The sequence below is a fragment of the Garra rufa genome, chromosome 5, assembly GCF_049309525.1.
Source record: "Garra rufa chromosome 5, GarRuf1.0, whole genome shotgun sequence".
NCBI classification, from domain to species: domain Eukaryota; kingdom Metazoa; phylum Chordata; class Actinopteri; order Cypriniformes; family Cyprinidae; genus Garra; species Garra rufa.
In genome coordinates, this window is record NC_133365.1 from 39,167,965 (window position 1) to 39,183,416 (window position 15,452).

Here is a 15,452-nt window from a genome sequence, read left to right on the forward strand (position 1 = left end):
TACCACATAGACCTGCCGTTAACTCCCTGTCCGTCACAGATTGCGTGACTTCGCCAATTCATGTGGAATTTTTTTCTGCAACTAAGCACTCATCGACTATTAGGGGGCAGCCCTAATATAAAATGTATTCGGCTGAAATATTGAGAGGTGGCTCATTGCAGAACTTTGACTAAATGAAACTAATTTCAGTTTATGTAAAAATATATATATATATTGCATCACTAATCTAAACTGTTTCTCTGTTTTTCTGTAGTTTTGGTCTCGCCCCCGCTGGCCCCTTGCAGGTTCTGACTCCTCTGAGCCCCAATCAGACCATTGATGTTAGTCTCCCTCTCGGCACAACCGGCCCTGTCATGAAAATGGAGCCTCTCAACAATCTGCAGGTAATATATCCACCGCATTTCTGCAGTATGAGCGTTGTGTTGTTAAGCAATAAAGCAAGCCCAAAATGAGCATTATTAGCAGACGCTGCAGCCCAAAAAAGCCACTCCAGAGACAGTAGGGACAATAAGTGTAGTTGGTTACCAAGGGATGCAACCGCTCAGAAGAGATTCAGTAAAAAGAAAATCATCATTAGTGGATCCCCTTGGCTGTTCACTCTCTCATTTCTGCCTTTTCTTCCCCTCTCACTGCATCCATGTCCATTTCTGTCCTTTATTGATCAGGGTTGTAGGTCTGCAGTAGTACAGCAATAGGTCTGAATTAGCTGTGTCTGATTATCTCTCTCAGTGGAATCATTCACGGTGCTCTCCAGTGACTGCATTGGGAAATAAACCACAAAGCCCACAGAATACAATAGGAAGGCATAGCCATTATAGAACAGTGCAATCACTAATTGGTAGTAATTAAAGCAGGAGAAGATTGTGTTGAGCTTCGGGGACTGTTTTGGTTGGGTGAAGCAAATGCTAAAAAAATACAGGAATGAGGGCTTTCTTTCTCCTTCTGTCTCTAAAGGCGATTAAAAAAGATAGTGTTTTAATCTTAAGATTTTATAGAGCCCTACAGGCTTCATCTAATGCCATTTTCAAATTAAATGCATGTATTGAGCTTTCCTAGAGAGAGATTACTGAGCGTCGTGATTCCGGTTGCACATGTTAGATTGGCATTAAATGGTAAATCATAAATGTGTCTCTTTCACTTTCTGCTCTGTGCTTGTCGTGGAAGTCATCAGCAGGGGTTTTAGTGTCTAAGAGAGCTGTATGATAGTAATTATGGGATTTGTCACTGTGAATCACAGGAGGCAACATGAATTTTATCTCCATTTTTCCAGGACTGATATCACAACAATGATGTCTGGATATCAGGCAGCTCAAAGCTTCAGCATGTGCATTTGATGTGGACGTGCTTTGGCTTACCATGCGTTTCCAATCTTTGCAGGCATGGATTACTACGGCTGATACTTCTAGTCCCAAAGAGGCTCGTGGCATTATTAATTTCACACGTGGCTCCTGATAATAGATCAGTTATTCATTGCAGTGGCATCACAGGAAGTGAATGTTACTCATAGACTGAATGAAAGGCTTTTTTTTCTGTAGCTTGACTCATTGTCATTATTTACAAGGCCAATAATACTGTGGACAAATCTGAATAGAAGAAAAACAGATTCTAATATGTCATGACAATTACTCAAAATGGAATTTTGATTTTGGATTTCACGTTTCATGTTAATTAGTATTTTGCCTGGAGGTTCGATATAGTATCTCTAACTACAAGTAGACAACCGAGGGAGGGATAATGACAGTTTGTGCAGCTTAGAGCTTTTGGCTGGATGAATTATTCAGAAGTCAAGTGTAGCAGCTCTGGATGTCTATGTGGGACTGCCTGTCCCTCTCTGAGGCTGTGTAGTCTCTATTTTTATGGATGCCATGCACCTGCTGTTAGCTTTTATAAAAGCTCCCCTGGGTGCCTTTCAATCCCTCATGCTCTCAAAAGATTTACAACCATAAACGGATGAAAATTTGGTGCTTTTTTAAGCTGCAAATTTGTAAAAAAAAAAATTATTAAAAAAGTAAAGATTGGTTGCATTTAGGGCTGTCACAATTTCTCGATTCAATTCGAGTACTCGATTTGAAAAAAATCCTTAATTGTATTTTACCCTTGTCGAGTAACCAGCGAAATATCAGATGTGGTGCATTCCATAGATAAGAATCCATGAAACGCATTATTAGTCAGTGTTAGTGTAAGTGTTTTTGAGGGCTGCATGATATATTAAACCCATTTAAAAATCATAATAAAGCATGATGCTGTTGTGAATTCACAAACGCTACAATTCAGTGTTTTTAGTAAAGTAAATATTTGCGATGCAGGTTTATATATATATATATATATATATCTCAATCCAGGAATTGATAAATTAATTAAATAATGTTTCAAATTTATCAGATTACGTGATTAATAGTCAGAATAATCGATCAATTACACGATTACCAAAATCATTTTTTTTGCATGAAACCTCAACTTATAACATTTTTACAATGACAATGTAGACAGTCAATCATATAGAATTATATTTCTATCTGATTCTTTAGCTGCAGGTGTTTTTGAGTCTGATTATCCCGGACAGATGCGCTCACTCTGTTTTCTCAAGCTGTCAGTGGGCATCTTCCATCCTCTTAGTGAGCCACTGCCTTTGAGGCATTTGTGCATGTTTGAAGTTCACATATTGGCGTGCAAACATGAACTCCACACACAGGAGCTGAACCCAACCTTTGCAAAGCCACAGAGGGTCTTAAACAAAAGACTGAAGAGAGAGAGAAGCAAAATGTCAAAGAAAGACATGATCAAAGGACCATATTTCCTTATTGTTCTGTGGTGTGTCTGTGCAGATTCCATTCTTTGAAAGCACTGGAGAAAGAAAGGCCTGTTTGTTTAAACTGAAATTATGGACTAAATTCCATCTGCTGTTAACAGGGTTTGAGAGCCTTGTCCACAGCCGCAATGTCTTAAATCACAGTCGTAATGTGTTTCTCTCTCTCTTTGTCAATGTTGCAGGTAGCTGTGAAGAATAACATTGACGTGTTCTACTTCAGCTGCCAATATCCCCTCAGCCTGCTCTTTGTAGAGGACGGAAAAATGGGTGAGTGTGTTTGTGTGTGCAGCCTTAATCACTGCCTGCGTCCTCAGACGTAAGCAGAAGTGCTTCAGGTGATTGTGACGTCAATCCTTTAATATTTTTGTGTCTGTGTGTTCTTAGGTTTTGAGTATTGTTTTTCAGTTTTGACTCGTCTGCATGAAAGTGTGAGTGCCAGATCTGTCCAAATGAATGTGTAAGAAAGGATGTTGGTGTTTATGTGATGTGCGAGTCTGAGAGAGATTGCTTATGCATAAACAGCTTTCCTCAGGAGTCTCTTAAATGGAGTTCGGTCTCTGCAGGATATCACACAGATGCACAGTAGCTGTGTCCGAAAAAATACTGCCTTTGCAGGCAATATATGCAGGTAGAAAGGTTTGACGGCACACTCGAATCAGGGCGGGATTAACCATATGGACATTTGGACACGGCGAAAGTAGGGCACCATGCACAGTTGGAAAAATATTAAATCCATATGGGCCCTTTTTCCTCATTTCCACCAAGAAATAAGTGTGTGTCTGTCTGTGTGTGTGAATATATATATATATTCGACATAAATTTCAAGATTTGTTTCTAATTCACACGCATTTGATTCGATATTGATTATTTTGGATATACAGTCAAAATTATTCAGACACCAGATATACTTTTTAGATTTTTCTTTACTGGTGAGTGCAGGACACTATAGTTCATTTATGTAAGTGAGGATAGACAAATAAACTGACATATTATACCCAAAAATTTCTCATACAGTGGACTACTACTACTGCCTGGAAAAACAGTCTGAAACCAGTCTAAATGTGTCCTTGATGTGGGGTGCATTTATACAAAAGCATCTGTCTGGCAGAAAGACAGCAGTCTTCATTTTCAGATACAGCCAAACTGCATTCTTCTACTTTTCATCTACTGTTTTTTCCCACTGGTGTCCACTCACGTAACACTCCTTTTGTCCCTCTGCTTCTCAGAACGTCAGGTGTTTCTGGCCACCTGGAAAGACATTCCAAATGACAACGAGGCACAGTTCCAAATCAAAGACATCCACCTCAACTCAGGTAACAGGAATCAATATGTGCTGTGTATGAGTGAATTGGGTAAAGTGTGTGGAGGGAGATGGGAATGAAAAAAATGGAGGAAATGAAACAAATAAGCAAAGATGAGAAATGAGGATGAAGAGAAACGTGCACTATCCTTATCACTGCTTTGTATTATATTGACTGTCACACACTCTATCTTTTAAAAGAACACACTGTCCTGTTAAGGTCTGTCTCTGAAGAGCAGTGCTGATCCAGTGGCATGTCTGGTTGTAATTAACTCGAGGCAGGTTTTTAGGGAATGATCCTCTTCCGCATGACTGTTTGCATAAAATAATTGTGAATCACACAAGCATGAACATGCACACACACTCTCAGTGATATTGCTAATGAATGCACAGTGGGTGTCTTCAGTGCTCTTTTTTTTTTTTTTTTGACTCGCTTTCTCTTTTCTCTCCATGTGGCTTAGTATTTAATATAGGTGCTTGCTGCATTGTTATACATAAATCTCTTGTCCCAAAGCAAAATATATTTATGTTAGCAAAGATTTGAGCTTGCAATTGATGAGAAAGAAAGTTAGAGCAGCACAAAATAATATATAGACTATAGAGATAATACAACTTAGTTTTTTTTATTTAGCAAGCAATTAATTTGATAAAGAGTGGCAGTAAAGACATTTATTATATAAAAAAAAATCTGTTTCATATAAATGCTGTTTTGAACTTTCTTTTTATAAAAGAATACTAAAAAGTGTATTTGATCAAATGCAGCATAGATAAACATAAAAGACTTCTCTAAAAAACATTTAATAATTTACCAGACACAAACTTTTGAACTGTAGTCGACTAGTCACATCTGAGTCAGAAAATAATTAATTGGTGAATCCGTATATCGTTTAAAATTGGTAGGTGTCAAATGAACATCTCATTTACTCTCTGAAGTGATATTTAAATTAATATTTTCATTCTATGAAAAAATAGGCAATTTAGACATTCCACCGAAGTTCTTAAATGGATAAATGAAAATAGAAGATTTTTAACAACCTATAATCTAAATTAGTTTTTTATCCGACTTTTCTTTTAAATCAGACTAATTACTGACTGGTTCATATGTCAACGTGTAAGTAAAAATATGCATTCGCGACAAGAGTTGCCATAGAGACTCGCTCAGGTTCATCTTGTCTTCAGAAAAGCTGCTATGTGTGTCTGTGTTTTGTTAATGAGTAACTTCTCTCTCACAGACGCGGCCAGCAACAAGCTGCAAGGCAGTAATATCTTCACCATAGCCAAGAGAACAGTGGAGGGGCAGGACATGCTGTACCAGTCTGTCAAACTCACCAACGGCATTTGGGTGCTGGCAGAAATGCGCATCCAGACCGGCAACCCCAACTACACGGTAAATGGAAACAAAGAGACATTGTAGTGGCTTTTAAAAGGATGTGAAGAGACTAGTAAAGTACCACTCGAACACACATACACGCATAGATCGATAAAGACAAGAAGATGTGCTGGAGGAGACAGTAGCGGTCGCATGTGAGAGAGTGTGTTTCACAGAACGACTCTCCTGTTATTTCCTAATGAGTCACGGGGGAGAAAGATCTGTGCGTTTGTGTGCATGTGTGAAGGAAGAAGCTGGTCAAAAGGGGAAAGGACTGCTGGGTAGATCAGACACGGTCTTAAAACCTACTGAGCTGCATGCTTAGAAAGCATTTTATTGGTGCCTCAGAGTCCAAAAATGCTGTCTAGTCAGGCTGCACGCTAAGTTGGAGACCCAGCCATTGTGTTCAGAGAGAAAGAGTGTTTGGCAAATCCTGGCTGGGAGAAGATAAGGAAAGAAGATTGTCAAGAAAAGATGTCAATCCTCCTGTCAGTCCTTTCTCCCTTTGGTTTGTGGGGAGATTATCGCTCAGCCCAATGCGGAGTGTTTGTTTCTTCTCCCTCTTGTTCCCTTTCACATTTCCCACATGAATCATGCTTCAAACACAATTGTAGGGAACCATTTATTTTCTCAGATCTCAAGAGTACCTAGAATTGTGTACGCCAGCATGCTTCATTCCCAGAAGCAGAATATGCATCCTCCTAGAGAGTTGAACTATTAATATATCATACAATTATAACTATTTTCCTCAGAGTTAATCAGCATATTCAGCTGTTTTCATAATTACATGCACATTTATTCTGTTATACCACTATGATGTGGCGCTTTTTTTGAGTAGTGCACAAATTGTATTTATTTCTTTTAGGGGTTCCGAAGTACATGTAATTTTCTTTCTGAATACAGATTTGGCCACATCCCCAATAGGAAGTAAAAAAATATATTTTTCATTTTTTTTTAGGAAGTTAATAGGAAACATTGATTTCTTGAGTGAGGACTACCCATACTACAGACTTGTGTTTTTTTGTAACAAAATACTGGTGCGTTTGACATCCAGTGTGCACAAAACAAACAAAAAGCAAATCGTGAGCCCAAGAAAAATGCAAATAAAAAATGCTGAGTTAAAAAAACAACTTATTATTTGGCAACCCAGCGCTGGGTAAATATTGGACAGAACACATGCTGGGTTATTTTGACTCAGCTGGTTGGGTTAAATGTTTTTACCCAACAGGCTGGGTTGTTTTATTTAAGTCAACTATTGTTTAAAAAATACTATATTGCTGACATAACCCAAAAATAACTCAATAAAATGACCCAACAAGCTGAACCAAGCATTTAGGTTTAAAAAAAATAAAAACCTAGCTTTTTTTTAGAGTGCAAAAAACCTACCCAGCACCTAGGTAAAAAAAAAAATATTTTAAAAAAACCAATAAAATGACCCAGCAAGCTGAACCAAGCATTTGGGTTAAAAAAAAAAATAACCTATCATTTTTTTAGAGTGCAAAAAAACTACCCAGCACCTGGGTAAAATAAATATAAAATAAAAAAAAAAACAATAAAATGTCCCAGCAAGCTGAACCAAGCATTTGGGTTAAAAAAAAATAACCTAGCATTTTTTAGAGTGCAGAAAACTACCCAGCTCCTGGGTCAAAATATCAAAAACAACCCAATTAAATGACCCTGCAGGCTGAACCCAGCATTTTTTTTTAGGATTCCCACCCCTACTAGATATGTTATATAAACACCAAATTAATCACATCAAATGAATCATAGCCCCTACCGAGCGTTTAATTTAGACAAAATCTGTGCCATTTGCTCGCGGATCCTCTATCACATCTTATTGTCCAAGTGATGAATGTTACCATTTGTGTTGTTTGTTTTTCTGTTTAATTTTATTGTATTTTTTTTCCCTGTGTGTTTGCTCATATCTGCACTCACCTTTGATGATGACTTCACAATGCAGGAAATGGAGGTTGGGTGTTTTTTTCCCCCAAAAATAATCTTAACTCGAACTAAACAAACCTCTTTTACACTTTGCTGCTTTTAAATGAGCATGGTTCTTTCTTTTACTTCCTTCTATCACCAGTAAAACAGTCAAGTCCACCAAAACAAAGCAGCATGAATATCACACTCATGTGACTTCATATAAGAGCAACTATTTTGAATGATCAGAGTTTTTTTTTTTTTTTTGTCCTTTATCATAATAGAAAAGCATGACTTTATAGGAAGACACAGAGGTTTTGTGCACCGAATTGTTTTCCAGATTTCATTCCAGGAATATTCAAATTGAATAGCCTTCATCAAAGGAGTTGCTCTTCAGCAGGCACCCGTCGATTCGCGGCATGTGCTTTTAATGTGCACAAGACTCGCTCTCCTATACACACACCAGTGTTTCCTGCAGCGCTTTCAAGCGGCGGCACTCTACCGCTGCTGAATCTATAAATCTGCTGTTAAATCTACACCGCCACTGCAAAATTATATTTTATCTGAGATAAGAGCTGGCAGTCTAAATTAAATGTGATGGGATAAGACAGAATGCTGCAAATTTCTTGTGACTGCTTGCAAAAACATATAACACGACCAATGTTGTCCGATTCTTTGATAAATGACTCACTCCTTTTAATGAATTATTCAATACAATTTACAAAATTCAATTAAACCTCAATAAATAATTTGATTTGCATGCTTAAACTGTATTTGGCACACATTTTCTGTAGGAAACACTGAGACGCAGCACATCTGTATGGGTCTGCTAATCTTCCATCTCTCTCCTCACATCCTAACAGCCACTTTAAGAGGCAGAACTGTTATTCACAGCTCAGGCGCACGGTCCGTGAATCATGGTTGTTTTGTTTCTGGCTGTTGTTTAAGCACATAAACAATATTTGTCTGAAAGTACAGAAAAATGTGGCAGTGTGGCTATACTGTGAACTGTTTTGATATGTTGTTTTCTCTAAATATCTAGCAATGTTTCCATTAGCTACAAAGCTCTACAATTTGTCACTGTTCGTCGTCCCTATGGCAACCGGGCGTCCAATGGCACGGCCCGGTTCCCCTTTAAACGATTTGAGCGACTGATGGCAGGGATCTGTTAAAGCATTCCTCCGCAAACCTTCGGTGCAGCACCCCGCTGCTTCCACTCTTCCTGTCATCCCACCATCTCATCTGTTTTCATTTGTGCTTTGATTACGTTCTTACCCATTGTCGCAACCCGCTGCTATATCTCGAAGTCTTAGAGTCACACCATCTACTCTTCCTTCGTTCTTGTGTGGTTCATGTCCACCACCCACCTGTGCAGTATCTCGAGTCAAATTATAGAACAATGCAACTGTTAATAAAACGCCTCTGCGTACAGGAAACCGATGCCACAATGCAAGTTAGCACCAGTGTCATCACGTTTATGTGTTTGTGCACCCACTACATTCTGCATGAAGCTAAGACAAAATCCTCCAAATCTGACAGAACTAATGGAAGCTTAAAGTGGAGTTTGCTGGGATTTGATTGACAAGGACATGCCCACTCATTCTTCGATGTTCTCAGCATATTCATTCAACAAATTTATCTGTCTAAATCGCACTGGTGAGGAGTTGAATGATCTTTAATGAGCACTTTGCACTATTCCCTAAGCTGTATATTGCATATTCTTTTTATTATAATTTTTTTATGTAAATGCTTAAAATTTACCATTCGGTACAACTTTGGGGGAAATTTATATCGCAATATTCAGCAAGGATGCATTCCATAGATCGAAAGTGACTGAAGACATTTATAATGTACACAATACAGATGAGGTCAAAGGGTTACATGCACCTTGCAGTTAAAAAAGAGGGATCATACAAAATGCATGTTATTTTTTTGTTTATTACTGACTGAAAAAAGATATTTAACATAAAAGATGTTTACATACAGTTCACAAGAGAAAACAATAGTTGAATTTATGAAAATTACCCCATCCAAAAGTTTACATACACTTGATTTTTAATACTGTTGTTACCTGAATGGTCCAGTCACCACCAGCTTTTTTTTTTTTTTTTTTTTTGTGACAATTGTTCATGAGTCCCTTATTTATCCTGAACAGTCAAACTGCCCGCTGTCCTTCAGAAAAATGCCTTGGGTTCCACAAATTCTTTCGGGTTTTCAGCATTTTTGTGTATTTGAACCCTTTCCAGCAATGACTGTATGATTTTGAGATCCATCTTTTCACACTGAGGACAACTGAGAGACTCATATGCAACTATTACAGAAGGTTCAAACACTCACTGATGCTTCAGAAGGAAAAACAATACATTAAGAGACATTATTTTGCTTAAATATTTTATTTTATTATTTATTTATCATTTAGTACTGCCCTTCAGAATACAGTAAAATTGATCCTGATCTTCAAATTTAAAAAGTTTTCACCCCCCAGCTTAATGTTAATGTTTTTCCCTCTAAAGCTTCAGTGAGCGTTTGAACCTTCTCTAACAGTTGCATATGAGTACCTCAGTGTAAAAAAAAAATGGATCTCAGAATTATATAGTCATAAAAAAATTTTCTGAAGAACAGCAGGCAGTTTAACTGTTCAGGAAAAACAAGGGTCTCATAAATGAAAGTTGCTTTGATTGCTTCTGTTGTTCTCATTAGTCACATAAAATTGTCTGTTAAAGGACTAAATGTAAATTTAGACAAGTAATCAAAAACTAATCAAATGTAATCAGGTACTACTTTAATAAAGTAATTGAAATAGTTACACTACTTATTACATTTTAAATAGGGTAACTTGTAATCTATAACCCATTACATTTCCAAAATTACTTTCCCAACACCGTAATAATCAAATATACATTCATTGAATCAACCAATATATTCTGATTATAAAGCCTTTTACTTTAAAACAAATGTATACAAATACAAACAGCATTGGAAACGTGTTCCATCATCCTTGACGGACACCGTATTAGGAATCTCTCAACTTAGCATGTGTAGACAATGATTTCTGTCTTTTGACTAGTGGGAGCCTCACAGTTGATCTCATAGAAGCCTAGAGAGAACTCTTGGGTTTAGAAGGGACAAATTGTGCCATTGATCTCTCCCTCACGCTCATCTCTTTCCCTTTCTCACTTACGATGTCCTACTGCGCAGCACCCACAGGCTTTTTGATTATCCTCTGTATGATTGGTCCGTGAGAAGCCTCAAGTCTGCTGCAGCGCTCACTTGACAAAAGAGGAAGCAGGTGTTGCTGTAGATGGAGGTCTCCACTCATGTCGACCTCTCCAGGCACAGTTGCTCCTCCGACATCAGACTGCATTTGTTTGTCTATTACTCTGTTAGTGCCACATGAGATCCTTTTTAGGAGGAACAGCTTTTTAGGTGGCTCTCAGCAAGTAAACACCGCTTGCTCATGAATTTGCTACAGGTGGTTATTTAAATTGTTTTTCAGAAAGGGCTAAAGGTAGAAAACATTAAACACTGTTAAAATGTTTGGGGTTGGTAGGATTTTAAAAAAATGTTTGGAAAGGCTGCATTTTCTGAAATATGACTTAAAATATTCCCGTTTAAATGTTTTCCATTTTTTTTATTTGAATATATTTTAATGTAATTTGTTTCTGTGATGCAAAGCAGAATTTTCAGCATCATTATTCCAGTCTTCAGTGCCACATGGTCCTTCAGAAATCATTGTAATATGCTTATTTGGTGCTCAAGAAGCATTTCTTATTATCATTGTTGTAAACAATTGTTCATACAAGGTGCTTAAAGTGCTTGAAGTACTTGAATTTGACTTGAAATTTAAGGCCTGGAAAACCCTTGAAAATAGCAGTATTTCTGAAGAGGTACTTGAGAACTGAACAACTGATTAAAACTTGTGACTTTGATCATTCATTTCAGGCGACTCGCTAGCAAAAAAAACAGATCAAATTAATAGAGCCATTTATTTCTGAATTCCGTCATCGCTTACAATTAAAAAAAAACGTAGTGATGGATTACTTTTTCTAAACTCAGAATCAGTTTCAGTGTTTCGAAACGCTCCAATTGTATCTCGTATCACGAATCATTTGATTTAGATCAGAACCTCGGAGTGGGTTCGCAAATTATTTTATATTAATTGGGACTTTAAAGCAGGCATGTGAATCATTTGATTCAGATCGGGACTTCTGCGCAGGTTCATAAATCTTTTGCTTCATATTGGAACTTCAGAGCACGAATCGCAAATGATTTGATTCAGATCGGGGTTTGCAAATTAAACAATTACCATTTTTTACAAATCATTATTTAAATCGACACTTTAGAGCACAGATTGCGAATCATCTGATTTAGATTGTAACGGAGCGGGATCACGAATCATTTGTTTCAGGTTTGTTCACATTTTAGAGAGGTTTTGCTGTTTTTTTTTGTTTTTTTTTGTTTTTTAACAGTAGAAAAATATCACACTATTAGGGCAGTACAGTTAAAAACTAAACAAAGTAAAAAAAATAATGGAAGAAAGTATACATATAATTACATCCATAAGCTTTTAATGAAATTTGGAAGAACTCGTGAATCTGTTGTTTGATCTCTTCATATTTAAGGAGAGAACTATAGTTTCCAAAATCGCTTGTCGTGATATTCAAGGGTGTAGAATTTAGTAGAGACGCTATGACATGTCCCTACCAATATCCAGACACTACTAAATTGTCCCTAGCAATAATTTTGATCAAACAATTAAATGTCTGTTGTCTGCTGTTATGTTCCCACCAGTGCCCAAATCAGTCGTCACTCTTGTATTTAATGTATACAATTGCATATAATACATGCTCAGTTTTTAGAATTTGAAAGAGAAGACATTGTTTGATAAGTGAGATCTGGGATTGAAGTCATTGAAAATCATAGAAGTAGTGCTTAAAGTCCTGGAATTGCATTTACAGAATCTGTATGAACCCTGTGCTTAATATTTTTGATAACCTTGCTTTTTTAAGATTTCTTTGAAGTTTATGCATAAATGAATGTGTTTTATCTCTTTTAAAATCTTACCAACCCCAAACATTTGAACAGTGGTGTACTGTATATTATATTTCTAAAACATATTTTATATATGCCTGATGCAAGTAATGTTGTGCTTTCAGACTTGAAATTACTGTAAAAACTTTCTCTTCAGCTAATAAGGCAAAAGTTGGAAGTCTTAGTCATAAAGTTGAAGCCTGTTTTGGTCTTCTACATGGCAGTGTTTGTAATTTAGATTGTTTGGTTGCTCTTGGCACTGTGAAGGAGATGTATGCTATATTAGTGTGTTGGCAGGCTTTACCAGTGCTTATTAGTTTCTCTCACTTTCTCTTTTTCTTCACTTTGTAATGTCTTAAATTCTCAGCATGGCCTCAAATCTTCACTTCTTATTTTTATGAAATTTAAATCGATGTCTGATACTTGCCAGTGTGTCTGTATTTTATTCTAATCTCTCTTTCTCTCTGTTTCTTTTCCTCAGCTGTCGATAAAGTGCAGAGCGCCAGAGGTCTCTCAGTTTGTGTTCCAGTGCTATGAGCTGGTGCTGAAGAACTGAAGTGGGGAGAAACCGTTCCCAGGCATCATTTGGGTGGCTGAAACTTGATTGGACGTCAGAGAAAGAACCCCCGCTGTCTTGCATTTCCCTCAGACTGTGCTTTCAGCATTGACTGAATCCCAAGGAATTTTTCTTTGTTACTTTGTCCATTCCCAACACTCTTCTTTACCCCTCCTATTTCCACCCTGCAGTCTGAAAAATATTACAGTTACAGTCTCTCTTCTAAAATACAACACACATTCTCAGCATTGCCTATACTACACAATTGCTTCACTGTTTATCCCGTGTGCTAGTTTTTTTTTTTCTCACTCATGGAGGTCAAGCATCACACGCAGAAGATCTCTAAAAGTTTTAGACCATCCTGTATTTGTCATCCATTCATAGGAAGGGTGTGTTTACTACAGTTAAAAAACCTTTCAACACTGCTGTTTTTAATTTAGTCTTAATAGTCAGACAATGGGTCGCTGGGTTTGTATTCACACAAGCAGTTGTGTGAATACTTTGTGGTTCAAATATTTATTTTTGTTTTGTTTTATTAAAGCTCCTCCCTGGTCTTTCCTCAGTAATTTAGGTCTCCTGCAATTTCTTTTAAGGGAATGCTGTATCCGGAAGCACTACACAGTTGCTGAGTAAACGTTTTCTTTGTCTCCAAAGTATCTCTGTATTTGGCGATGACTAAGTTTGCAGTCATGTTTTGCTATTAAGCTGAGTTTATTTTTAGTTACTACTGTCTTTTGTGTGCTGTGTATCAGTTTTGTGTGTGTGTGTGTGTGTGTGTGTGTGTGTGTGTGTGTAAGTTGAAGATGTAACATGCTGCATGTTCTGTTCCTCCTCCTGGCAATCTTCCCTGTCCTCCCTTATTCCAGGATAAGCTTCTGGATCTGTGAAGGAGACTCGATTCCTGCAGAAAAGTGATACTTCATGGCATGGAATATCTCTCAAATCACACTGAATTTGTCTCCTGCTTTGCAAAACAACTTGTTCACTGAACATTTTTTCTCTCTCATTCTTTACGGGACTGGGAGACGTGATTAAACTTCTATGTCCATGTGATGTTTCATTTTCTTTTAAACCATTTTGACAAGGTGGACTTACTTCTCTCAAGCTTAATGTACAAAACCACCAGACAAAACACTGCTGACCTGACACACATAGCGCTGTGTGTGTACACTTAGAAGTTCCCAAATATTGATGATTGTGTTTCTTTTAATCATAGTTGATTCTGTATGTGCGATATATAATGTGGGTTTATTCGTAGGGGTGACTACAAGGAGATGGCAGGCAAAGAAATTTGCTTTACTTTTGTTGGATTCTGTTATGAATGCATCATCTGTTATAGAAATTAAAAAAGTATATTACCCATTGATTTAAAGTGTAATTATTCCAGGTTTTTTTTTTTTATTAAATAAATAACTTAAATAACATGGACTGTCCAAAAAGTGCTTTTAGAAATGTGTAGTCTCTCATATTTAGTATTTTAGAGTGTTGACCACTCTTGACTGCTGCAGTTACAGTCCTATTGTTCTATTGCTCTATGACTCAGGCACCATGCTGCAAACTAACTCATTTAAACTAGACTTCCAAATATCACCTTTTTATAGTAAATGTGAAATCCTAGCAGGTAGAGCTGGGCGGTATGACCAAAAATTTATATCACGGTATTTTTTTTTATTTTTTTTTATACGGTATCACGGTATATGACGGTATTTTTTTTTCCCCATGCATGACTAGGTGTTAACCACATTTCCTAATAAATAAGAGAATAATTACTGCAGTATATTGGCTTACATTGACCAGACTAGTATTAACCCAGGTATGATTGGTCTCACAATTCACAATTCTTGGCCGTAACGGAAAATCGAAAGAATTATGCCAATTATTAGTACCATTGCATTTATGGCTATGACTGTGTACTAAATCTTACTAGAATCAAGGCATTGCAATTGCATAAATATTAAAGTTTCAAAGAATAAATCAACTATATCAATTTAAACAATTATTATCAATCAAGTATTATATTACTTAAATAACATATACATATATTTTACTGCCTTTGTTTAAATTGTTTAAACTTTTATAACACATTATCTTGTGGATCCATGAGTTCACATTTACAAGTCTACGCGTTTCTCTTCCAGCAGGAGGCGCTTTCAGACTGGTACACAAAGCAGCGCAGCAAATGATTTTGAAATGTGCAGCGCTCATATTTATTCAATGGATAGCCTTTTGAAGTTTCATCGCAATTCTTGTCTTTCAGTCCCCACATTTAAGACCACCTGAAATTATAATTATGACTTTCAGTCATCAATGAAAATTAAGAGCTTTATTTAAGACTTTTTTCAAAAACAAACCTTACACAAAATACGTTTTTTTATTTTTTTTCCCACCATGTTCGGGGCACAAGAAAAATATTAAGGGACTAAATTAATATCAGCATATGAAGTATAATCGTCTCTCATTGTCTGAA

At 36.9% G+C, this 15,452-nt stretch overlaps 1 protein-coding gene across 4 annotated transcripts in view; it reads left to right on the forward strand.

Annotated features, from left to right (window-relative positions):
- ap1b1 (adaptor related protein complex 1 subunit beta 1) overlaps positions 1-14,351 on the forward strand; it is a 36,446-nt gene extending 22,095 nt beyond the window's left edge. For all 4 annotated transcript variants that reach the window (XM_073840291.1, XM_073840290.1, XM_073840293.1 and 1 more), the window contains 5 exons: positions 254-383; positions 2,992-3,076; positions 4,036-4,122; positions 5,342-5,496; positions 12,911-14,351. In XM_073840291.1, the coding sequence (XP_073696392.1) occupies positions 254-383; positions 2,992-3,076; positions 4,036-4,122; positions 5,342-5,496; positions 12,911-12,985 (532 nt within the window). In that variant the 3' untranslated portion in view covers positions 12,986-14,351. The remainder of the gene's footprint in view (positions 1-253; positions 384-2,991; positions 3,077-4,035; positions 4,123-5,341; positions 5,497-12,910) is intronic.
- Positions 14,352-15,452: the final 1,101 nt, after the last annotated feature.